Source organism: Strigops habroptila, chromosome 1, assembly GCF_004027225.2.
Source record: "Strigops habroptila isolate Jane chromosome 1, bStrHab1.2.pri, whole genome shotgun sequence".
In the NCBI taxonomy this organism is placed as follows: domain Eukaryota; kingdom Metazoa; phylum Chordata; class Aves; order Psittaciformes; family Psittacidae; genus Strigops; species Strigops habroptila.
The window spans coordinates 101,571,300-101,595,971 of NC_044277.2; the positions used below are offsets into that span (position 1 = coordinate 101,571,300).

The 24,672-nt window shown below is 43.0% G+C and overlaps 1 protein-coding gene across 3 annotated transcripts in view; it reads left to right on the forward strand.

Annotated features, from left to right (window-relative positions):
* The window catches only part of CRHR2 (corticotropin releasing hormone receptor 2), a 156,419-nt gene extending 151,148 nt beyond the window's left edge, over positions 1-5,271 (forward strand). For all 3 annotated transcript variants that reach the window (XM_030490839.1, XM_030490848.1, XM_030490857.1), the window contains one exon: positions 4,108-5,271. In XM_030490839.1, the coding sequence (XP_030346699.1) occupies positions 4,108-4,248 (141 nt within the window). In that variant the 3' untranslated portion in view covers positions 4,249-5,271. The remainder of the gene's footprint in view (positions 1-4,107) is intronic.
* Positions 5,272-24,672: the final 19,401 nt, after the last annotated feature.

A 24,672-nucleotide genomic window follows, 5' to 3' on the forward strand; every position in this document is an offset into this window, starting at 1 on the left:
GTACAAGGATCTGAAACATAGCACAAAGGTGCTTAACTGTAGGTGGAACCTGATGAATTTATCACTGAAACCTGTTCTCATAGCACAGAAATCAGTCCACTTAAAAGGCCGTATAAACCTTTTTAATTTATTTCATTTACCTTTGGATCAGGTTTTCTGGGAGTAAAAAGTTTCATATGAGGAAAGCAAGAATTAATTTGGGTTATGTAGTCACAGTCTACTGAACACTTGTTATTTCATGTGAGGGAATGTTCTCTGGGGACAGAGTATGGCAGGGTCCCAGTAGTCTACCTCCAACTTCCATTACCATGACAGCTCATTTAATCCTACTCTTTTTATCAGACCCTTCCTTTCTACCTACATTACTACTATTATATTTCAGCATTAAGTCAAAAAGCCCCAAGTGAATGGCCCTTTTGTTCTAAGCATGGTGTAAATGGATCAAGCTTTCTTCCTCCCTGATAATAAGATATGACATTTCTTTCAAAACCTGCTTTTTAATGTTGTTAAAGGCTCTTTCTTCAGCTAATTTCTAACTGATGGCTGCAAGAAATTAGCTAGCAGCCAATGTCTAGCATAAGTAATAGCAATACAAAATTGATGTCTATTTTATCAAAAGCAAACCTCCTCTGCCTGTAGGTAAGTTTGATTTGACCACATGTTCAGAAACTGATTATTCACAGTATGCAAAGTGGAAAGAGCTGAAAAGTTATTCTGAGAGAATAACTTTGCAAGAAAAAGACAGGCTAAGGGTCAACACAGAAAACTGAGCGCTCTGCTCAGCAGCACTTTGCCATATCAGCAACCAAGTTACATAGAGATGAAGGTGATCATTTGTATTCCTGAGACTCTTTGTTAAGCTTTAACCACTGATGATAGCCTGGAGCATCTTTGGGCTATTATAGGCAAGTGTTGTTAGTTTCAGGTGATAGATGTGCTAATGCTGACTCTAGGATATAGTACTGACTCTACAAATGCTTAATGGATAGACCTGGTTGCTCTCGTGGATATTAACAACGAGGTTTGAAGTTGCTATTTTGCTTTATGTTTTCATATTACTCTTCCACTGTGTAACAGCTTTTTCGAGGTCTCTTTTAACACATTCTTACAGCAGTCACAGCTAGGTTTTTTTTCTGACCTAAAGTTAAGCTAACATTTTGTTTCTGAGTTCAATTGTAAGGGAGAAATTTGAGCTTAACCTTGTCTGGTTGAGCTCTGGTCAGATCCTGATTGCAGTGAATTATTCTGTCATTAAGAAATCCTTTACACTCACCCTTGTCTTAAGTGCAGTCTATTTCCATATGCCCAGTCCATTAGGAATGGCTCCAGCTGTACAAGCATTTTTGTTACTACTTTTTATCCTTTCTCAAAGCTTGTAAACAAACCATATCATGAAAGCCATTTGGACAACTGCTTGTTTAGACTCAACGTCTTTATCTCCAGGTGACTCTTTTTTACTTGATTGGTTTGAAGCACAAATGATAAATCTAATCTGGCTTCACTGGCTGAGTAAGTATCTGTTCACCCCAGTTGCTCAGAATAACAAAAAGCCCACCAGGTGACTCCCACTTTTCATGACCCAGTGGAATGCTGCTGTAGGAGTACCCGGGGTACAGGAACGAGGAGGACTGCCAATCTGCTATTAATGTCTTTAGCAAGACCGTTCTGTAGCCGAAGATTTACTCTCTGCTTTTGCACCAAAGGTGAAGAAATTCACCTCTTTCTTTGAAAGACTTGAGTGAATCACAGGCTCCCTGTACAAGGGTGAATTTCACACCAGCAGAAAGGGGGAAAATCTTTTCTAACAATATCTTGGCATTTACTGACATCTGGGGAGAAATGAGCATTCAAGAGGCAACATCCCCCTCCAGATCAAGTCCCATGTTCTTCATGGGGCAATTTCCCATGGCAATGGTTACCGTCTGACACTTCATATGGTACTTATACCATACTTAGACCTTAAGTGCCCAACATTTAGCTAAGCTGTTTTTGTACTCAGAGAAGCAAGATTGAGCAAGGACTTAATTATTCCACATATCTAAGTCACCTCCTTAGAGTAATCATATCTCTTTCTCCATTGTCTATATTGAAAACATAAATAATTGGCCAAGACTAAGTATCAAGCTTTCCAAAGAGATGCATCCCCCCCTTGTAGGTACACTGGCACATATATTTGCCTTTGTATGTTATATCCTCCCTTAAATCCAAGAAAATCTTCCCTGTGAGGGTGGTGAGGCCCTGACACAGGTTGCCCAGAGAAGCTGTGGCTGCTCCATCCCTGGCAGTGTTCAACCGCATCAGGTTGGATGGAGCTGTGAGCAACCTGGTCTAGTGGAAGGTGTCCCTGTTGGACATATAGTCCAGCATGTTGGAGCTGTTCTGAAGTGGGGTTGGGTGTTCCTTATATTTTGGGTAGACCTCACACTGCACCTGAAGACAAGATCCAAGTTTTACAAGAAATGGAGAAAAGCAGCAGCTTTGGACAATTTGTTTCAACACCATCTTCCCTGCAGTCCTGGTGGTGATTACAGATACACCCAGGATGGCTTTGCTCTACCTCGCTCATGTGCTGATAGCTGAGAAGCTGTGTCAGCATGTGTTTCACACAGGCTGTGCAAGCTCATCCCAGGCCTTGTACAGTTGCTATGGTAGCTGAACCACATTGAGATCTACTCTACAACATCATTACTGCTATTAATACCCAAGCATTAGCCTGCTGGTGGTAAAATGGGGATAAGAGCACTCCTTTACTTTTGAGGGATGCAGTGAAGGTAAGTACATTAAAGACTGAAAAACGTTCAAGATGATAAGATATCAATATTGTCTAAAATTAGCTAAATTTATAATCCAGACATCTAAAACAGAGCTAGTTGTCTAGACTCACTTTAAAACTAATGAAAGGAAATAGCTATTTTTCATCTGACCACAGTATCTGGCCTACTTGGGACATCTACTTTAGGAAGAGATGAATCATGCCCTTCGACCATACTGACTGGTTCTGTCTTGGTCAGGAAGAGGGCTGTGGGTCAGTAGCTGAGGTGTAATGTCTATTTTATATTATTTATAACCCCACCTTCTAAATAAATGTAGTTTTAGCAAAGGAGACCCTGGCCAGCTATACAGGTTGTATGTAACAATACTCCTTTTTTAAAAGTTCACTGGATTTCAGGTTGGCAGCAGAATGTCAACATCCTTTCCAAGTGTGACGAGTACAATTACCCATTGACTGTCCAGGAAGCTGGACCCAAATTCATCTCACCTAATTTTGTAAGTTAAGTTTACCTAGCTGCCTAGGTTAGGGGTCTCAATTGCTCTTGCCTCTGGAGTAAGCAGAGGTCAAAAAGAATATCTAGAGGTTGTTCTAAACGTTTCATTCCAGATTCTGACTTTGAGTCTTCTCTGCCGGTGATTTGGCAGGAATTGGTTACAGTCTATGTTAGGAGTATCTCAAGCCTTTCCTCCCATTGTGTTTGAGGCTAGGATTCCTATACCCTGTCTTTCTCTTGCTTATATACATATATATTTGAGCCAGAGTTCCTGGGCGCTCTCTATGTCCATGCAAAAAAAAAAAATGCACTTCAAGGTTTATCATCTGGCCTATTTGTAACCATCTGCTTGAGGGTGACCTGTTGTCTGTAAAGTAGCTCTCCACTGCCTGTAGAAAATGCTCACAGGGATTAGGTCAGGTCTGTGTTGTAGACTCAAATGTTTAGTTAAATTATCTGTGATTATCCATATACAAAAGACGCAGAGGCAACTATAGCCCCTCTGATAGGTCACTCTAAGACCTCCATCAGGTACATCCATCTTGAGGGCTTGATCCAGTTGCATAAGCTTAGACATTTGTTGCCATTTGAAATGCCCTGGGGTATTTAAGAGATCAGATATGAGACATATGAGACGTGGGAAAACCATGCTGTTCCTGGAGTGCAGTACCTGAGAGAATATCAAGTGAATGCCCTTGTTTAGGCAGCTGAATCAAGCCCTGCATGTTTCAGTGTCTTTACACATATCATCATTTGCCTCAATGCTTCTAGTGCCCCTTTACAGAGAACACCTGAGTATTCTAAGTGGTCATGTTCTTTTCTTTTTTTTCTTTTTCACCAGGTCCGTTCTGCTGCCAGGAAAAGATGGCACCGCTGGCAAGACCATCACTCCCTCCGAGTGCGTGTGGCACGTGCCATGTCTATCCCCACCTCTCCAACAAGAATCAGCTTCCATAGCATCAAACAGACCGCAGCCGTGTGACACGCCCTCACATACACGCGCACCTGGTGGCCTTCAGGGTTCTTCTTTCTTCACTCTCCCCAAGCCCCTTTCTTCAAACTTTCTTCCTTTATTCTTCACTGATCTCTTTTGCAATGAGGTGCCCATCATATTTCTGTGGAATCTCATCTCCTATATTTGTGACGCTGCTTTAAGGCAACCAGGCAAAGGCCTCCTGAAGTAGGTGGTAGTGAAGCAGATTCAAAGAAGAAAGAGATTCAACACTGACTGCACCTTGTGGAAGTTCACAGTACGAAGTCTAAAACAGCACACTGGCTGGAACAATACATTTTTTTCACCTTTTTGTTTGTTTGTTTGTTTTTCCCTTCCGTATTGTGGTGAACAAGGACTGTTTTTAAAATACTGCCCATCTCACCTGTACATTGATTCCCAATGATTTCACCAGTTTCGTGTATAGATAGCCCACCCCTTTCTTGTTTCTTTGTAAAAATTACTTCTCAGCAAAACTGTCATTTGAGAACACGTGGCAGCAAGAAAAAGAGCACCTGAAAGGTGGTGTGAAAAACCCGAATTTATCTACCTTCCTCATTTCTCCCTTTGATAGACTGGGAGTTGGCCAGGGTATCACTGGATTGTTTAACACAGGGCACTTTGCCTTGCAAGAACCATGCTCTGTTCATACGGAGAAGTTTGAAAAGGACAGCAGTATCTCTAGATAGCTCTATAAAATATCCTTATTCCTCTTAGCCACTGCTTTCGACACAATGTAAGTAGTCTTTGGACAGTCTTTGGGTTTTTTCAGCTAAGAGGATTGGGGTGGGGAAGGACAACAGAATATGTTTTCTGGGTTTAAAAAATATAAAAGGGAAGCACTGTAAAAATAATGAGGAGAGGATGTTTGCATTATGAGGATAGTGCTACATGCTGCACCGAGATTGAGCATTTTGAAGTAGAGCAGATGTATCTACTAGGCTTTTTATGTGATGTTCAAAAATACTGTATATTTTCAGTAATAAACACTACTCTGGGCTGGTTTCAATAAAACAAGGCATCTTTTTCTTTACTCTGGAAAGGAAGAGGAGACCTATCTTGAGAATGGTTTTGTTTCTAAGATGAGGGAAAGAAATCCTGTTTCATAGTGAGCCGAGAGAACAACCTTATGATAAAATCTGAGCAAGAGGGGATATAATGATGCCTCCCTTCTCAGCTTGTGGTGTTACGCTGAATCTCTGTCCTCTGTGCTCCCCTTCTCTCCATTGAGTTTTGCAACAGCAGAAAACAAAAAACAAGTTGTGCAATATGTTCTTCATCACCTGCATTTTACCAGTGCTGGAGTAATTTGCTCTTTGTCCTTACCATGCTTATTCTGAATTTTCTTCGCATGTTTTAGATGACTTTCCAGCACAAGCTGGATTTAAACTTTCAGATTTAAATTGGTTTCTTGCTAGTTTTTAGGAGGAGTACATGGGGCTGGAAAATATCTTGGAAAACACTGATGTTAATGCCCTGATTTTGGAGGCATTGTGTCCTGACAGCTCCATCATATTCAGCTTTGAGCTGATTGGCAATGCACGGCAAACTTTATAGAATCATAAGACCCTAGAATGGTTTGGGTTGGAAGGGACCTTAAAGCTCATCCAGTTCCAAACCCCTGCCACAGGCAGGGACACCTTCCACTAGACCAGGTTGCTCAAGGCTCTGTCCAACTTGGCCCTGAACACCGCCAGGGATGGGGCAGCCACAGCTTCTTTGGGCAACCTGTGCCAGGGCCTCACCACCCTCACAGGGAAGAGTTTCTTCCATATATCTAATCTAAATCCAATCTAAGCCATTCTGCCTCAACAAATTAAAATTTTGTAATGTTTGCCCTCCTAACTCGCATTTTGATTTATATGCCTCAATGAGGCAACTGAGGGAGGAGGGAGATTTGAGATTCTGTCTAGTTAGGCTTATCATCTCTGCCAAAGAGGAGAAGCAGGGAAGAGTCTTCACATAGCCTTCCATGTTGTATGCCAACTAGCATGATAGATCCCAGTGCAGCGCAGATACAAATAAGACTGGAATTGTGCCTGCCTGTGCCACTCACTGCTGTCAATGCCCTGAGTTCTGCAAAGTGATGCAAACCTTCTTCAGATGGTAAACAAAAGTGCCTGATGAAAGAGGACTGTGTCAGTGCTTTTATTCATTTTGTATGCATCACGATAGCAATGCACAGCCCCCTAGCATTTTGCATTTGAAGAGGCAGATATATCTACAGGTTAGATATATAGATTGAGTAAATATGTGGATGGAGTACCTCTGTGTTTGCTCTGTCTCTAGGCCAGTCTGAAATGAAACAGGGATTTGCAATACAACAGAAATTGCAGATTATTGTTGCTACCAGGAGTGTATTTCACAAAAAATAAAGTCCTTTTTCCTATTAGTATTTGTCCAAAGCAGAGATTTTCAGTCCTTCCAGCATTGGACACTGTTTCAAACCAGCATGGTGGTCATATAGCATTAATGACATACTGCTTATTTTAATGCTGAAGTGATTGCTATTCTAACACATACACTACCTCTACTTGTTTTGCCATGGAAGTTTTCTAAGTCTGTCATGCCTGAGATACTGACAGCCACGGCACATTTTCTCTAGAGCACTGTAATGGAAATCAAGCTTGAATTTCTACTGTCAGCCTTGTAAAAGCAAGATTTCAGACCACTCCCAGAAAAGCAATAAAAAATTATTTTGAGGGTGGCTTTACTTTTTTGTCTTCTCAGAGAGTGCAGAGCAGATGATAGGTGAGATGATAGAGGTATGGATAGGTGTAATTCTGAAGACAGCATATCGGGGGGGTCATAAAAGCCAGGATTTAAGAAAAGAAGCTGAAGGTTTCCTGTCTGAGATTGGACACTTGAGGCTCAATCCAAAGCTCTTCACATTATATAGAGAGAGCTCTAGCTTTTCTGCACATGGCTGCCCTGTAGACAACTTAGGACTGGTCTGTAGGCTGCCTAACCTTTCAGTGGGCACCATACCCTCCTGGTCGGCAACAAGAAATGGAATATGTGTGTCCTGGAGCTCATGTTCTGATTTCTCTGGAGCCACAAGCTGAGGCACATATCAGTGGGCTCTCTGCATTTGCAAGCTGGTCACCATTAGCCTGTTTTCTACTCCCTGGAAGGACTCCCTACCTTTGAAGTCCTGGGAAGGGCTCTTACTGGTATCAGTATAATTGGTGTCAGGCTCACATTTGCCCTCTCAGTATCCTTTTCTCGTTCCAAATAAAAAAGCAATTCCTATCTTTCTCTCCTCCACATCAAGGACCAGGCAGACCATCAGGCAATCAAGTTCTCCTGATGAAAGCTGCCATAGAAACGGAGTGGAAAGTAGTCTCCATGGAAATAGTGCTTTGAACACTGTTTCCCCCAATCTATCAACTGATCAATATTATCTTATTGCTTGCTTAAGTTCACTTGTCTGCCTGTATCCTTCATTTAGTTTTATTAGGTACAGTAAGATCCTACCCAGTACCATAACTATGAGTTAGTATAGCCCACATTAGCAGTAAAAACAACCTGACCTTCACATTCCAAGGCTGAAAAGCTAGGGTTCATCCTGAGTTTTCTTCACTGCTGTGGATGTACACCCAGCTCTGAAGTACAAGTGCAATGCAGCAACACAGCAACACTTTCACTGGACTGGTTCCTTTCCTCTATGGTGGAGTCATTTTTTTTTTCTCAGGAGACACAAAACACAACTTTGTGGCCACATCCGCATCTGCACTTGGAGTGCTTAGCCAGAGTGACCCACTATTATCCTTGTGCTGTGAAGCCTGCCCTTTGTCAGATGACACTTTGCTGGTACTGTAGGGAAGGGGTCATCCTAGTCATGTGTGTCTCCAGCAGTAGTCCTAATACCAACTCCTGAGGAATGCCACTAGTCTCCACCTAGACATTGAGCCATTGACCACAGCTCTTTGAGTGTGACCATCCAGCCAATTCCTTATCCACCAAGTCCATCCATCAAATCCATGTCTCTCCAGTTTAGAGACAAGGATGTCGTGCAGGACAGTGCCAAACGCTTTGCACAAGTCCAGGTGGATGAAGGTGAAGACCAACTGGCTGAGGAGCAATTGTGGAAGAGCACAAAGGGACCTTGGTGGATTCTGAAATGAAAGCAAGCCAGCCATTGGCCTGGCAACGAAGGTGGCTAACAGCAGTCTGGGCTGTTTGAGAGAAGCGATTATTCCCCTCTGCTTTGCATTCATTAGACCACATCTAGATGCTGTGCCCAGTTTGGGTCCCCCAGTAGAAGAAAACATTAATAAACTAGAGCAAGGTCAGCCACAGGCCACCAAGAGGCTCAGATCTGGAGCGATTGCTATGTGCAGATAGACCAGAGCAGCTGCTTCAGCACAGGGAGGAGGAGACCCAACAACAGCCTGGCAGTACCTACAGGGAGATTACTGAGGTGGCAGACCCAGACTTTTCACAATGATGCATGGAAGGAGGACAAGATATAACAGACATAGACTGAAACAAGAAAGGACCAAATCAGATGTAAGGAGAAAGTTCTTCCTCAGGAGGACAGTCAAGCAATGGGACAGGTTGCCCAGGGAGGGTATTCAATCTCCATGTCCAGAGATTTTTCATGACCTAGCTGGATAAAGCCCTGAGCAACTTGATGTGCAATCATAGCATATGATATGGAAATATGCTCATGCCTCCTATCTTCAAAACAGGCTTCTTCATTCGGTTTCTCCTGGGAGGGATGCAAAGATAAATGAAGTCACATCTCTTTGGGGAAAACTATCTCCTTTACATTGTAATGCCTTTTAAAGCCTTATGTCCCCTTCAACAAAAGTTTTTGGATCAGCAGGAAAAGTCTCAGCTCTGCCAGGAAAATGGTTGTGGGTATGATGGACTGACAACCTCTCTCTGTGTGTGTATGTGTGTTTATGTACCAGTGTGTGCACATGTACATACACATACAATTGTCTGTGCATGTGTGAGTGTATGTCTCTGTGTGTAAAGAAAACTGGTCAAGTTAATTCTGATTTGTAGCATGTTATGTAGGAAGAAAACAAGACTTCAGTGTTCAGTGAATCATTACGGAAATGAACATCTATGAACACTTAAGTACTTCAAATAGAACTCATAAAAGGTCTTCCAGGAAAATGTAGTGCTGAGTGTTGCAGATAATGCATGTGCCAACTGATATCTGAGAGCATGTGTAAGCTTACTTTGGATCTGGACTAATTGCATCTTTCTGACACTATTTAAATATTTTCACCCTCCTCCTTTGCAATAAATCCCCAGTCCCAGCTTGCACCAGAGACAACATGTTGCCTCATCTTGATTATTCCCTGTGGGAGTCAGTGATGCTGTACTTCAGTTCTTTGGATATAGGGGTATCAGCTTAGGGATGGGGTTTGAGTGCCATCACATGACATGTACCACCAGTTGACCAGGCACAGTCATCATGGGATTATGAAAGGCAGATCCTGCTTTACTAACCTGATCTCCTTCTATGACAAGGTGACCTGCTTAGTGGATGAGGGAAAAGCTGTGGATGTTGCCTCTACCTCAACTTTACTAGAGCCTTTGACACCGTTTCCAATACATTCTCCTAGAGAAACTGGCTGCTCATAGGTTGGATGGGCTTATGCTTTGCTGGGTAAAAAACTGGCTGGATGGCCAAACCCAAAGAGTGGTGGTGAATGGAGTTAAATCCAGTTGGTGGCTGGTCACAAGTGGTGTTTCTCAGGGCTCAGTATTGGGACCAGTTCTGTTCATGTCTTTATCAATGGTCTGGGCAAGGGAGGCAAGAGACCTAGACACAAGACCTAGAGCACCCATACACTGGAAGAAGGGAGGGTGTGCCTCCAGGTCTTGGAGCTCAGTATGGCTTAATGGCCAGAGAGAGAAAAATGGAACCTCACTTTATGACCAGGTGGAGGTCCAATTTCAGGTGAGAGTCACTAGGAGGAACGCAGCAAATAGGCAATGTTCATTGGAAAACTCTTCCAAGTGTGGGGAAAAGCTCAAGGGACTCCAAGGAGAGTGCACAAAGATGGATATGTTCATGGCACCTTGAAGGAGTTTGCCTGGCATGAGGTCTGAGCTGGCTGGAGGGCAGGAATGGCACAGCCCTGAACAACACGGTGTTTACTACATAGCCTCAACTTCCAGCAGTGCTCATCACCTTGGCTACATATCACACCATTGGTAATGTGCTCTGCCATGTAAGGTTATGTACACATATGAAGAGGACTTGGGTAGAAAACATGTTTTGATGCTGGGGCTGAGCCACTGAGAACAGTGTGGGGCAGGAGGATGGGCAGAGAGGAATTGCGAAGGCATGTAGCTAGCTTCTGATCACCCTGGTCTTTGGTCAGACTCACTTTTTCTGCAGTGTTGGTACCTACTTCTGCAGGCAGCCATCACAAGGCTTTCCTTTTAGTCCATGAGAGAAACAAAGCACTTTTGGGATTACAACCCTCTGAGTTCACTGCACAGAAAATGGTATTTCCCTGAGTGGAAAGGATATTGTAGGTTCATGAGTGTGAAGGTTTCACATAAATCCTTCAAATGTTCATAGAGTAGTTCACTTTATTCCCTTTCTCATTTAATGCCATAGAGCTGGAAGATTACAAGCAACTCAGAAGAAACTTTTGGAAAAGAAATGGAGCATAAGTTGTGGACTGATGGCAAAATATGTAGTTAAAACAAAAACATGCATCATCTGGATAGTCCTGTTGGATTCTACATTGGTTTCTTAAGTTTCTCCACTTGCTAATTAGTGTCGTAGAAAGAAAATATTTCTGGTTAGTTCAATTACCATAGAACAGTGTTATAGTGACCTTAAGCTACGAGAAGTCAAAGCTTTAAAAAAGAACTCATAAAACTTTAATGAGTTTCTCAGATGCTAATGAATGAGCCAGCTTCCATGAAGGCAATGTGTGCTCTGCAGTGTCCGAAGGCTGTGGAATGAACCCTCTGACCCTTCTGACACATCTTTCCCCTGTGCTTCCAGGCTGCAAGGGGTCATGTCAAAGGCTGAACCAATTAATTGCACTCTGGATATTGGCATATGTCAAATGAGTGATTCAGTCTTCTGGGGTGGAAAAAAGACAAATTATAAAGCTGCTGGCAAGGTCATAAGAAACAACATCAGGACCCTGCAGGGATGCTTTCCTCAGAGTCCAGCAGTATAGTGTTTATTGGCACGCTGAGCTGCCCAATGCAGGCTGAGCAGGGAATAGTGGTTAACCTGGGTCATCCCAACCCTGACCAGCCACATCCAGCCTGAAATCACATTTAGACAGTAGAAATACTGACTGTCCTTCAACTGGCTTGCCCATGAGGTAGCAGTTGACTCATTTTGACCTTGGGAACGCTCACTGATTGCTGTTTTACAGCTCAGCAGTTCAGCCAGAAGCCAACTGATCAGCTGCCAGGTCAGCCTGTGGGTCATGACACTGATCACCTCTAATGTCCGAAACAGAAATTGCTTCTTCCTAGTACAAGGGTTAGGCAAAATCTAAGCCTCACCCTTGTGCTCAGGAGCAGTATGCAACCAAAGTAATGCAAGCCACAAGGTCAACACAACTGCTTGTTTGTGAGATCTGGTGATTGCCATGGTTTTATATCTCTCAGGGATCCCTGCAAGTCTACTTGCCCAGCAACCAGATGGGGATTGGCCTCAATGCTGTAAATCATAGAATCATAGTGTTAGAAATCATAACGTTTGATTAACAGAAGTTTAATCAAATTTTAATTAATACATACATATATAGCAGCCAGCCTTACTGATTTGGTTGATTTGTGTTTTAGGTCAGGGAGACCTAGTACCTAGGATATGGACATAGATTTATGAGACTATTCAAGCGATATCCCTATAAGGTAGTGGTTTGGAAGGAACAGTACTTTAAAGATTATCAAGTAGAACTTTTGATTGTGTTAAGAAACAGAGTTGTATACTAAGAACCAGTCAAGGAGAGAGAGAAGAATACTGGCGCAAACACAATCGTTGGGATTTATCCAGGACCCTAAAAGGTAAAAAGGACATAGCGAGGAAGACGTCTTACTTCATCTGAGGAAGACTACTTACTTCATCCTGAGACCCCTGCCCACGACCACCAGGAGGCACTACGCAAGCGCAGAACATATGGAAATGACTTTTATACTCATTATAATACGAAGCGGGGATGAGTCATGAATATGTATCAGCATATTGGGAGAGGCGATGCATATGTAATACTTTACAGGATAAAATGCGGACGCGTTGTGACGGTCTTTGGAACCAGATTTGGGTGCGTACCCCTGGTTCCCGGGGCCTCGAAATAAAGCACCACATATAACCTCCTTAGAGTGGTTATGTGTTCATTCTCTCCGCTAACAGTTTTGGCGACCCAGGTGGGACCTCGCGGGCATTGCTGAGGCGGCTCGCGTATCGATTCAGCTCCAGCCGGCACCGAGTGATTCTCGGGGAGCCACCGACCGCGACCGACCTCCGGTGCTCTCGACGGACCAACGACATTGGTAAGAGACGGTGCTTTATTATTTGGTATTGGTACCATTTTCTGGTCTGGTAAGAGCCTGCCTGTTAGACACGGCAAAAGCCGTGCGTGGTTGGGCTACGGAGCTCCACGGGGAAGCCTAGGCGCCGTCCGTCAGACAGTGGCGAAAGCCCTGCAGGTTCGGCAACAGTGGTCTGGTCTGGTAAATTATTTGGTATAAAGCCTGCAGGTTCAGGCAAACAGTGGTCTGGTAAAGTATTTGGTATACTTTCATATTTTGAAATTGAATTTGTCTGTATTAGCCTGTATTGAAATAAGCTTGGAATGTCATCAATACCAAAGTCGTCGCCATTAGGGTGTATTTTGACTCATTGGAAGGAGGGACGGTTTGGACAAGAGATGCAAAAAGGGAAATTGATTGATTACTGTAATGTGTGGTGGACACAATATGCATTAGAGGATCAAGTCCGTTGGCCAGAGAATGGAACTTTAGATTATGATACAATTATGCAATTAATGTTATTTTGCAGACGGGAGGGGAAGTGGGACAAGATCCCATATGTGGAATTGTTCTTTACGTTAAGAAACGATGAATGGAGAAAGGCGTGTGGAATAATGGTTGTTAGTGCAAAATCGAGTGAACAATGTAAAGGCTGTGTGGGTGAGAAGAAATGTCTGGGATGCATGGCTGCGAATAATGCTTTGCAACATCAAAAAGATGATGATGATTCTGATTTGTTAATAGCCCCACCAACTCCGTCAATCCCACCTGCCTTAAGAAGCAGGAAAGTAAGGGATGACAGTGATGACGAGAGTCTAGAAGTAGATAAAAGATGTGAATGTAGAAAAGAACGGGAATGTCCCTTCACCCCGGTTTCACATCGGACCCAACAGCGAGATATGCAGGGTAAAGAGGCAAGAATTCAAACGTCTAGTGCATTGTTGGCGCCGCTCCGTCAGGGAGTAGGAGCAGAGGGACCTGTGTATGTTAAAGTTCCTTTTTCCCCAGGAGATTTGGTGCTTTGGAAACAATCCACTGGGGCTTATGCCAAGAACAATAAATTGGTCAAAGTTATATAATGTCAGACAGGAAAGGACAGAACCTCCGTCCGTGTTTTTGGAGCGACTTAAAGAAGTGGCCAGGAAATATACGGATCTGGATGTAGAAACGGAACAGGCTAAGGCTCAGCTGGCTCTAATTTTCTTAGGGCAATCTCAGGATGATATCAGGAAGAAGTTGCAGAAACTAGAGGGTGCTGAATTGCGTGATTTGGATAAGCTGCTGGAAACAGCTTGGAAAGTGTATAATAACCGAGAAAGAGATGGTGCTCAGAGGCAGCAGCGAAATTTATTGGCTATAATACAAGGCAGAGGACAAGGTACCCTAGGTAATAGGGGAAGAGGTAGAGGAATAATGCGTGGGCGAGGAAGGGGATTTGGAACATTTAATAGTCCAGGATCAGGTAGATTAGGCATTAATCGATGTGCCAATTGTAAACAGGAGGGGCATTGGAAAAATGAATGTCCTCTGAGACCGAGACAGAACCCGCAACCTGGATACTCCTTCGGGGAATCTGAGGTAGCAAAAGCCATGGTCCTGGGAGAATATGGGAGTCAGAGCTGACTAGAATCAGGAAAAGGTGAACCACTAGTGAAAATAAGGCTGGGGGAAGAGGAGGTACAATTTTTAGTCGATACTGGTGCAACTTATTCTGTGTTAAATGACCTGTATGGGAAAATAGGGGATAAGACTACCACCGTAATAGGGGCCACAGGGAGAGAGGAGGTGCGGCCATTCATGTGACCCCTGGAATTACGGTTTGGGGGAAAGGAGTTGATACATGAGTTTCTATACATGCCGGACTGTCCTGTTTCCCTAATGGGACGAGATTTGTTATCAAAGTTAAACGCCAAAATTATTTTTGAAAATGGAGAATTGATTATGCAGGTACGGGAATCACAATCCGGACAGATACTAGTGTTAAAGGACAGTCCAAAGGCCCGAATACCTAGGGAAGTAGAGGAAGCAGTGATTCCCACAGTTTGGGAAACAGAAATTCCAGGAAAATTAAAGATAGCTCAGCCGGTAGTAGTGGAATTGAAAGAAGGGGCAAGACAGGTACGGATAAAACAATATCCCATAAAATTAGAGGCACGATATGGGATAGTAAAAACAATTGAGAAATTTTTAAAATTTGGAATTTTAGAAGAATGTGAATCAGAATATAATACACAAATTTTTCCAGTAAAGAAACCGAATGGTGAATACAGGTTAGTACAGGACCTAAGGGCAATAAACGAAATAACAAAGGATATCTATCCGGTAGTGGCTAATCCATATACATTGTTGACATCTGTAAAAGAGAAATATAAATGGTTTACAGTAATCGATTTGAAAGATGCTTTCTTCTGCATTCCCCTTGACAAAAGTAGTAGGAAACTCTTTGCCTTTGAATGGGAAAACCCGCACAATGGACGTAAGACTCAGTTAACCTGGACGAGACTCCCACAAGGATTCAAGAATAGCCCGACGCTTTTTGGAAATCAGCTGGCAAAAGAATTGGAACTCTGGGTAACTCAAGGGAAAATTCAAGTACCAAGAACACAATATCTCTTATTGCAATATGTAGATGACATATTTATTGCAATTGAACAAGAATCACTGTGCATACGAGTAACAATAGAGATCCTGAATCAATTGGGACTAAATGGGTATAAGGTTTCGAGGGAGAAAGCCCAGATTGCCTGCACTACTGCAATGTATTTGGGCTGTGAAATCTCCCAGGGACAACGGAGGTTGGGAATTGATCGTATAAAGGCGATTTGTGCAATTCCAGAACCTCGGAATTTATATGAACTGAGAACATTCCTTGGAATGGCGGGTTGGTGCAGGTTATGGATATCGGACTATGGACTGATAGCTAAACCTTTATATGAGGCACAGAAATCTCAGACCTTCGTTTGGGAAGGGTCCCAAAAGAAAGCTTTTAAGGAGCTAAAAGAAGCGTTAATAAAAGCACCCACCCTGGGATCACCGGATTTAACCAAGGACTTCCAGCTGTTTGTGCACGAGAGACAAAGATTGGCATTGGGAGTCCTGACGCAGAGACTGGGAAGCTGGAAGTGACCAGTGGGATACTTCTCCAAACAGCTGGATCCGGTAAGTGCTGGATGGCCATCGTGCCTACAAGCAGTAGCAGCAACAGTGATTTTAATATAAGAAGCAAGGAAGTTGACTTTAGGAAAACATATTGATGTATATGTGCCACACATGGTAATGACTGTTTTAGAACAAAAAGGGGGGTATTGGCTATCCCCAAGTCGGATGATGAAATACCAGGCGGTATTAACTGAACAAGATGATGTGACTCTAAAGACAACTAACTTGTTGAACCCAGCCGCTTTTCTAGGTACAAATACAGAGGACGGCATATTAGAACACGATTGTGTGGAGACGATTGAATATACACATGCAACGAGGGCCGATTTGAAGGATGCCGCACTTGAGCAACCTGACCAGGAACTTTTTACTGACGGAAGCAGTTTTGTGGAAAGTGGAGTCCGTTATGCCGGATATGCAGTAACCACACAAAACGCCCTAATAGAGGCAAAAGCTCTGCCACCAGGGACTTCAGCACAATGGGCAGAGATAATAGCTCTCACCAGAGCTTTAGAACTGAGCAAAGGGAAGCGGGTAAATATATGGACAGATTCAAAATATGCATTCGGTGTGGTCCATATACATGGAGCTCTATGGAAGGAACGAGGACTCCTGTCCTCACAAGGGACAAACATAAAATACCAAGAGGAAATTCTGAATTTGATAACTGCTGTGCAATTACCAAGACAGGTGGCTATCATGCACTGTAAAGCACATCAAGGAGGAAGTTCTAAGATAGCCGAAGGAAATACATTTGCAGAACGGATGGCTAGACGAATTGCACGACAGGTACAGACTGTCATGGCTCTGGTACCAATGAAGGTAAGCCCATTACAGAATTATATGAATCAAAGACCAAGATATTCAGAAGAAGATGTTAAATTAGCTGAATTAGTAAAGGCTCGACTGAACCCAGAAGGATGGTACGTAACCACTACTGGACAAGTGGTGGTACCACCTGCCATCATGCGGACAATTTTACAAACCGAACATCAAAAATGTCATTGGGGGGCAGAGGCATTGGTAACATATTTAAAACGAGGAATAATCTCTACACAGATGTTAACAATGGCAAAATCCATAGGATCTAAATGCAAAATTTGTTTGAAAAACAATCCAGTAGTCAGAAGGAAAGTAGAAATGGGACATATCAGAATAGGTATAGAACCGGGTGACTATTGGCAAATTGATTTTGTGGAATTACCCAAGACACAGGGATACCGATACTTGTTAGTAGGGGTTGACACCTTTTCTGGATGGCCAGAAGCCTCTCCCTGTCGCACCAATCAGGCTAAGGAAACAGTGAAATGGTTGTTGAAAGAACATGGTGTTTGTGAGTATCTCAAGGATAGAGCTGATCACTGCTGTGTGCATATACCAAACGTAACTGCAGATATAGAATATGACATTACTCAGTTGGGAAAAAATTGAAAAGGAAGCCAAAAAGGAAAAAGAAGAAATAAGTCAAAATTGGGTAGGAGCATTGTTTGATGGATTGGGAATCCACCTTACTGGATGGATTCATTCCCTCATAGAGACAGTGTTTACTCTATTACTTGTGTTCCTTGTAATCTATTTGGTATATTTTTGTATTCGAAAAGAGATAACCTGGAATACCAATTGGACACATAAAATCACTGGAGCAGTGACTCGACAATATCCACGACACCCAACACCTCCACCTTCTACTTATCAGGAAACAACTACATGAGTGAAAATACTTGCAGAAAATGAAGTATTTTCAAAGGGGGGAAATGTTAGAAATCATAATGTTTGATTAACAGAAGTTTAATCAAATTTTAATTAATACATACATATATAGCAGCCAGCCTTACTGATTTGGTTGATTTGTGTTTTAGGTCAGGGAGACCTAGTACCTAGGATATGGACATAGATTTATGAGACTATTCAAGCGATATCCCTATAAGGTAGTGGTTTGGAAGGAACAGTACTTTAAAGATTATCAAGTAGAACTTTTGATTGTGTTAAGAAACAGAGTTGTATACTAAGAACCAGTCAAGGAGAGAGAGAAGAATACTGGCGCAAACACAATCGTTGGGATTTATCCAGGACCCTAAAAGGTAAAAAGGACATAGCGAGGAAGACGTCTTACTTCATCTGAGGAAGACTACTTACTTCATCCTGAGACCTCTGCCCACGACCACCAGGAGGCACTACGCAAGCGCAGAACATATGGAAATGACTTTTATACTCATTATAATACGAAGCGGGGATGAGTCATGAATATGTATCAGCATATTGGGAGAGGTGATGCATATGTAATACTTTACAGGATAAAATGCGGGCGCGTTGTGACGGTCTTTGGAACCAGATTTGGGTGCGTACCCCTGGTTCCCGGGGCCTCGAAATAAAGCACCACATATAACCTCCTTAGAGTGGTTATGTGTTCATTCTCTCCGCTAACAATAGAACAGTTTGGATTGGGAGGGACCTTTAAAGGTCATGTAGTCCAACCACCCTGCAATAAGCAAGGACATCTTCAGCTAGATCAGGTTGCTCAGAGCTGTAAGCGGGTACCTGTGTGCAGGTATTTCAGATAAGTCATCAAGTGTAGGGCAGCCTTTCTTTAACAAAAAGATTGTATAAGCTTTTGGGGAAAAACCCAAACCAACCAACCAACCACAAATCTAGTTATCCTGTGCTGTTTTGCCACAATAGCAACTTCTCAAGTGAAAGTTGGAATTCACTTTGACTATCTAGTGATGGCTTTTAATAGCTTTCTCTTTGTTTGCGTGTATGTATATGAGCACACATGGGTTTTTTGATCCGTTTACTTCAGAAGATGTCTCATGGCTAAAACGTGACTCACAGACCAAGCAACACTTTGCAAACAAATCAAGTGTTGGGCTGGGAGGAGGACCCTTACACACTCTTCCCACCTCTCCTGTAGACTTCCAATGTCACTTCAAGAAAGTTTCTTTCCATATCTGTTTGTATTAATTTCTCTCTGCTCTTGCCTAGCTTGAGCACTTAGCCTGTTGGGGTACAGACTTCTCTCAGTGTCCATATAGCACCTAGCAACTAACACAGTGTGGGCTTTTTTTTCAATGTGCAATATCAAAATAAAAAAAAAAAAACAAACAAAAACCAACCAACCCCCCCTATAATAATCAGTGAGGTGTACAGTTCAACCCACATATGAAACCTAGTGTTCAATACAGGGTCAATATCGTGCATCTGTGATGTAGCACAGACATCAGAGGTGTGAGCTGTTGTGCTAACAGCAAGCCCCTGTTAGAGGTGGCTGGATAACAAACAGTCATGCAGTAGCAATGTACATTTTCCATGCTATTGGCCAAATGTATAGTGGGCTCTAAGCATGCAGATAGACACCTAAAGGGGCTTTCAAACATTCCCATATAGGCTGAGTACTTAATTCCCATCGATTTCTGGTGGAGTTGAGTACATATCAGAGTGAACTGACTTTGCAAATACCCTTGCAGGTGCTCGTCTATTTTTCAGTGTATATATGCTCTTTTGAAACATGTCTGACAGGTCTTCTGACAATATCCTTTGAATGGGATGAGAGGGCTCTCCTGGACCTCAGCAGGCTTTGGCTGGACACATTTGTGTCCAAGTGAACAAAACCAGCCATGACAGACAGCAGTGCCCAGCTGCTGAGTGCAACCACCGGTGACGAGTTCCCTATGCACTGCAGAAATCTCCATTGCTTCATCAATGCAAAAGCATTAATCACAGTCACCAGTTGGTTTCTTTTGTTTTGATGATTTAAATCTGATCTACTTAGAGCTTTGAAGGAAAAGATTAAGCTTTTGAACCCAGTATCATATACCTTGGGAAAAGAACAAGTGGGAGGAACAGCACTGCTCTTTTTCCTGAAGCTGTTTCAGGTTTCTTTGATGGTGGTATATATGAAAATACAAAAAGGAAAAATCTCTGTTATTTTTCACTTGCTCTTTTTAATTTAGGTGAGTGGGCTTTTTTTTTTTGTCCTCAGATTTTTTTTTGTAGGCAGTGTTTCCATTTTGCAGAGGTAAGTATGTGCAAGCGGTACCATTTCTATATTCAGCTCCATCATCAACTCACAGTTTAGGTCACTGAACCAGAACATGACGTTTTTCCAATAGATAGCAAATTCGTGTCTCTAGCCCAACAGGGAATTTCACAGGAACTGAAGATATTTGCAAAACTGGGTTAAATGAGGCAATAATTTTTATTGAAAGAAAACAGGTTGTTCAAAATGCTGTCACTGATGACTAAGAACTGTATTTCACATTTTTTAAAATTATTTTAAAATTGACCATATTCTTAAAAAAAAAACAAAACAACTGCTATGTCAAACCACAGGAAGCTCTTTACATGGCGCTTCCTTCTGTTTTTCCCTAGCATTTGTGGATCAGCAGAAGAGGCTGAGAGTACTTCTACAAACGTCTACAGAGTCTAGTCCTACCATGAACACCTTGCAAAGATGGGCTTGTAAAAATGGGATGTTCGTATCATAGGCTCATAGAATGGTTTGAATTGGAAGGGACCTTAAAGACCATATGGTTCCAAACCCCTGTCACAGGCGGGGACACCTTCCACTAGACCAGGTTGCTCAAAGCCCTGTCAAACACAGCCTTGAACACTGCCAGGGATGGGGCAGCCACAGCTTCTCCGGGCAACCTGTGCCAGCACCTCACACCCTCACAGGGAAGAACTTCTTCTTAATACCTAATCTGAATCTCCCCTCTTTCATTTAAAGCCATTCCCCCTTGTCCTATCCCTGCATGCCCTTGAAAAAAGTTCCTCTCCAGATTTCTTGTCGGCCCCTTCAGTCACTGGAAGCAGCTTTAAGGTCTCCCCAGAGCCTTCTCTTCTCCAGGCTGAACAAGCCCAGCTCCCTCAGCCTGTCTCCATAGCAGAGGTGCTCCAGCCTTCAGAGCACCTTTGTGGCCTCCTCTGGACTCACTCCAACAGCTCCACATCCTTCTTATTTTTGAGGCCCCAGAGCTGAATGCAGGACTGCAGTGGGGGTCTCACCAGAGCGGAGTAGAAGGGAAGAATCCCCCCCCTCAACCTGCTGGCCATGCTTCTTTTGATGCAGCCCAGCATATCATTGGCTTTCTGGGCTGCAAGCAGTCAATTCACAGGCTAGAGCAACAAGGACCAACCTACTGGGCAAGACAATTTAGTGAACAACCTGCCTAGAGGAGAGATGGTTGATCTGAGGAAAGGCTTGTTAAGACCAAAACAAGGGCTGGATGTAGAAGCAATGTAGATCACCTGCTACTTTCAGTAGCTACATGCTGCAATGTTTTGAAGGCATAGGACTCTGCAGGGAAAACCATCGGTCCTGGGGTTGGAGTAGGAAAGTGAGATGTGCTGTGCAATAGTCATTGCCTGAATAAGCAGCACATGACAATGACACAAATATCAATGCTGTAATCAATAAGGTTGCTTGAAGGTTTTATTTCAGCTTTGCTGCTTTGCATTTTCTCATTTTGAGTTACTCCCTTTGCATGTTCTACATGCTCACTGATAAAGATCTGTGACTACTAATACGTCTTCCCATTCGTGCTGTTCTCCAGGTTAACCTTTGCCTTATTAACAACAGCTGGCTGGCTCATCCTCCTTCTTTCTCCCCACTTGGTGTACACAGGCTTTAAAATCATTTTTGCTTTGGTCAGCACTGACAGGTATTGGGAAGTTGCTTGCAAAGCAATAAAGAGAAAAAGTTGCATAAAAATGTTTTCTCAAAGTTGCCAGCATCATAAATCTTCTAGGAAGCATGTAGTTCCCTCTCCTGCTGAACTCATAAAGGCAGACATGTAAAATGAAACAGATCCAATCTACCACCCCCTCCACCTCTCTGTGCTCCTCAGGATTGAATGAAAGGAAAGCCTCAGGCTTGTGCAGACCTAAAACTCATCATGTGACTCCATCAATAAATCAGCACTACCCACACTTTCTGAAATGATATTAGCTTCTAGCCACAAGACATTTATGATGCATATGGGACAGGCTCCTTGCGAAATGACTACAAGCAGTCCCATCTGCAGCATAAAACCGAAAGACTGCAGCCAAAGACAATTAAAAACCAAATACATCAGACCTTCAGGTCCCTGTTTCAGCAAGGAACACTCACATGTTTTTCCCTATCAATTACTCATCAGCATAAATTTCAATGGTGTTACTTATTATTTGTTCCTATCTGAATCAACAATCCAAACAACCAAACTATCTCAGCTCAGTTATTTTACTCTTTACACAGAATTTGTTGGTGTGAGAGTGTCTGTATACCCCTCGAGTACGCTATATATATCCCATCTGTGCCCATACTGAAAAGAGAATCTTTTGTTTGCCAGGGCCAGATTAACATCTGTATCCAGAATCACATGAAAGACTCACCTTATCATGCTGAATGTTTGTAGCTGCTATCATACAGAGGGCATTCACTGCATGGGATTCAAAATGGGCTATCAAAAGGGTTGCAGTTTCCCAAGTATCCTTTTGCTGTATGACAATGCAGCAGGCTTCCTGGCTCACCTGTGTCCCAGCCTAAGGAGACATCTCAAATTCACGGCAGGAGCAGCATACCAAGCATCCCAGTTCCTAGCCCTCTCCGAGGGCAGGTCAAGCTCACAGCTCTCCATTGGGATTCACATCACTGAGAAAGACACCTAGGTTGAGGTGCCAGTGTGCAGGTATGTCCAAGCAGCTGGTGCCTTCATCCTCATGGTAAGTAGCAGAAGTCTCATCCATGGAGTGAGCACAGCCCAGAGGGTTGTTTATCCTGTCCACATGCAGGTGTTTGCTTTTGGATGACCCCAATAGCTCCCACAGGCTGTATTAACAATATTTCCACAGGCTATGAGAGGGGTTGGAGGCTGGCTCAGACACCTGTGGGTTAAAAAGAGGTGTCTCCTGAGCTAAACCTCAGAACTTGGTTGACTGTCTTGTCTAAACATACCTGCTAAGTATCACCTGAGATGGCCTAGAGTGCCCGAGACACCTACATGGGGTGACAGGGTGAGAAACCAAACCAGGCAGGGCTCCAAAGGTGCTAGATGCTAGTAGGTGAATCAGTTGTGTGGGGATCTTCCGTATTACAAGTACCACATCACATTATCATTTTATATCAAGCCAAAGAAAACTGCTTTGCATTTACTTAACATCTCCTGTACCTCCCGCTCTTCATTTGAAGTTGAAATGCTCAGATTATCCTGCATTAGTCACCATTTTCTTCTCTTTGTAATTTCCTAAATTAAGACATTTATTTTGTTCTTTTATCTCAGCATTGGACAGCACTAAGTAAAAAGAGAGAGAAAGTCCACAAAGTTATGTCTCTTTCTGCTGTGATGATTGAATCAGCCCAGTGCAGTCAGCAGAGACCAGCACACTTGCAAACCAAGACAGATGAAGGTTCAGCGCCGGAATGAGACAAGGTGGCTTGCGCTTCATTTCACATGCTGGCTGTGTAAGGAGAGGAGGCAGCAGCAAAGAACAATGACTGTGAGGTAACAAAGGGAGGGACAAAGAGGAGTTTGCTGTTACATTTTCTGTAGTACAAGCAGGCATCACGAGCTGAGATCTCAGTCTTCAACCCTCAAGCTCAGCACTCCTACAGGCAACACAAAATGGCACTGTCTGGGGTTCACTGTCATCAAATTATTTCTCAGGAGTGGAAAATAATGTGCATATTTCCTTAGAGAGAGCCAGGGGGTGGTGAGGACTTGAGTGTCGGGGTTTTTTGCCGTTTGCTTTCTATGTTCTCTGCTTTTATAGTATGATTAAGCTGTACAATTTTAAGAAAAAAAGAAAGAATAAAAATTATGAAATAGTTATAACTCACACACAAGGCCAAGGAAAATGTTCCAAAGTTACAGTGCAGTTTTTCATCGTAAAACCGCTGACTTTGGCTGGAGACCTGACGAAAAATAATGCCATAATGCAACTCTGAGCCTTTTCTAACTCAGGTTTTGGGCTGGATGTGTCATAATCTCTGGAGCAGACAAATGCCCGGTAGGCAAGTTAGAAGGCAGTGTCTTTTGTGAAAATGGAGACAATAGAAGGCAGTGGTCTCATCTTCAACAGTCCTAGGGCCCATCACCCCTGTGGGTTCAGGCAATATGCAGGTGGGACATGGTTCCCATCTTCCCAGCCCAGGAAACCAGCAGTGCTTGCATAAAGCCTCCGTTGGGGAAATCAGCTAGGGCATCATGGACATTTCTTCTGGGGTGACTCTTTTTACTGGATCCCACCTTTCTTATGTGGGGAAAGGAGTTTAGTGTGTCTTGGTGTGCATCTTATAATCCCAGATGTATCCAGCATGATGTTTCCATTTCCCCTACACATAGATATTCCCTGGGGTTTCCATTCCCTCACTTCACCTGTTACTAGCCTGAAGCATGCTCTCCAATCTGTCCTGCTGCCCTTACCCCTCAGGAGCCAGCAAGGAATATTTTATTAGAGCATCATTATTGTCCCTCATTCACAATTCAGAGTGAAGAACAAAACAAACAGCAGGACATTGCGACTGGGAAGCAACAATCTTCCCAACCAAACCTCTTCTCCTGTTCATTATCTCCCATTGTCTAAATTAGAATTCCAGACCGTGCTGCAAGCACTTTGAATATTATAATACAATGCTTTATTTACTTGCATAGAGGCTGCACACATACAATATCTTTTACATACAAGAACCCCTGGGTTACCAGTGAATACTTACAATTTTTCTACGTGATGCTGAAAATAGGTTGTGCAGATTTGCTACCTCTGCACCTATGTTTTTGGATACTGCTAGAATCTTCTTTGTGC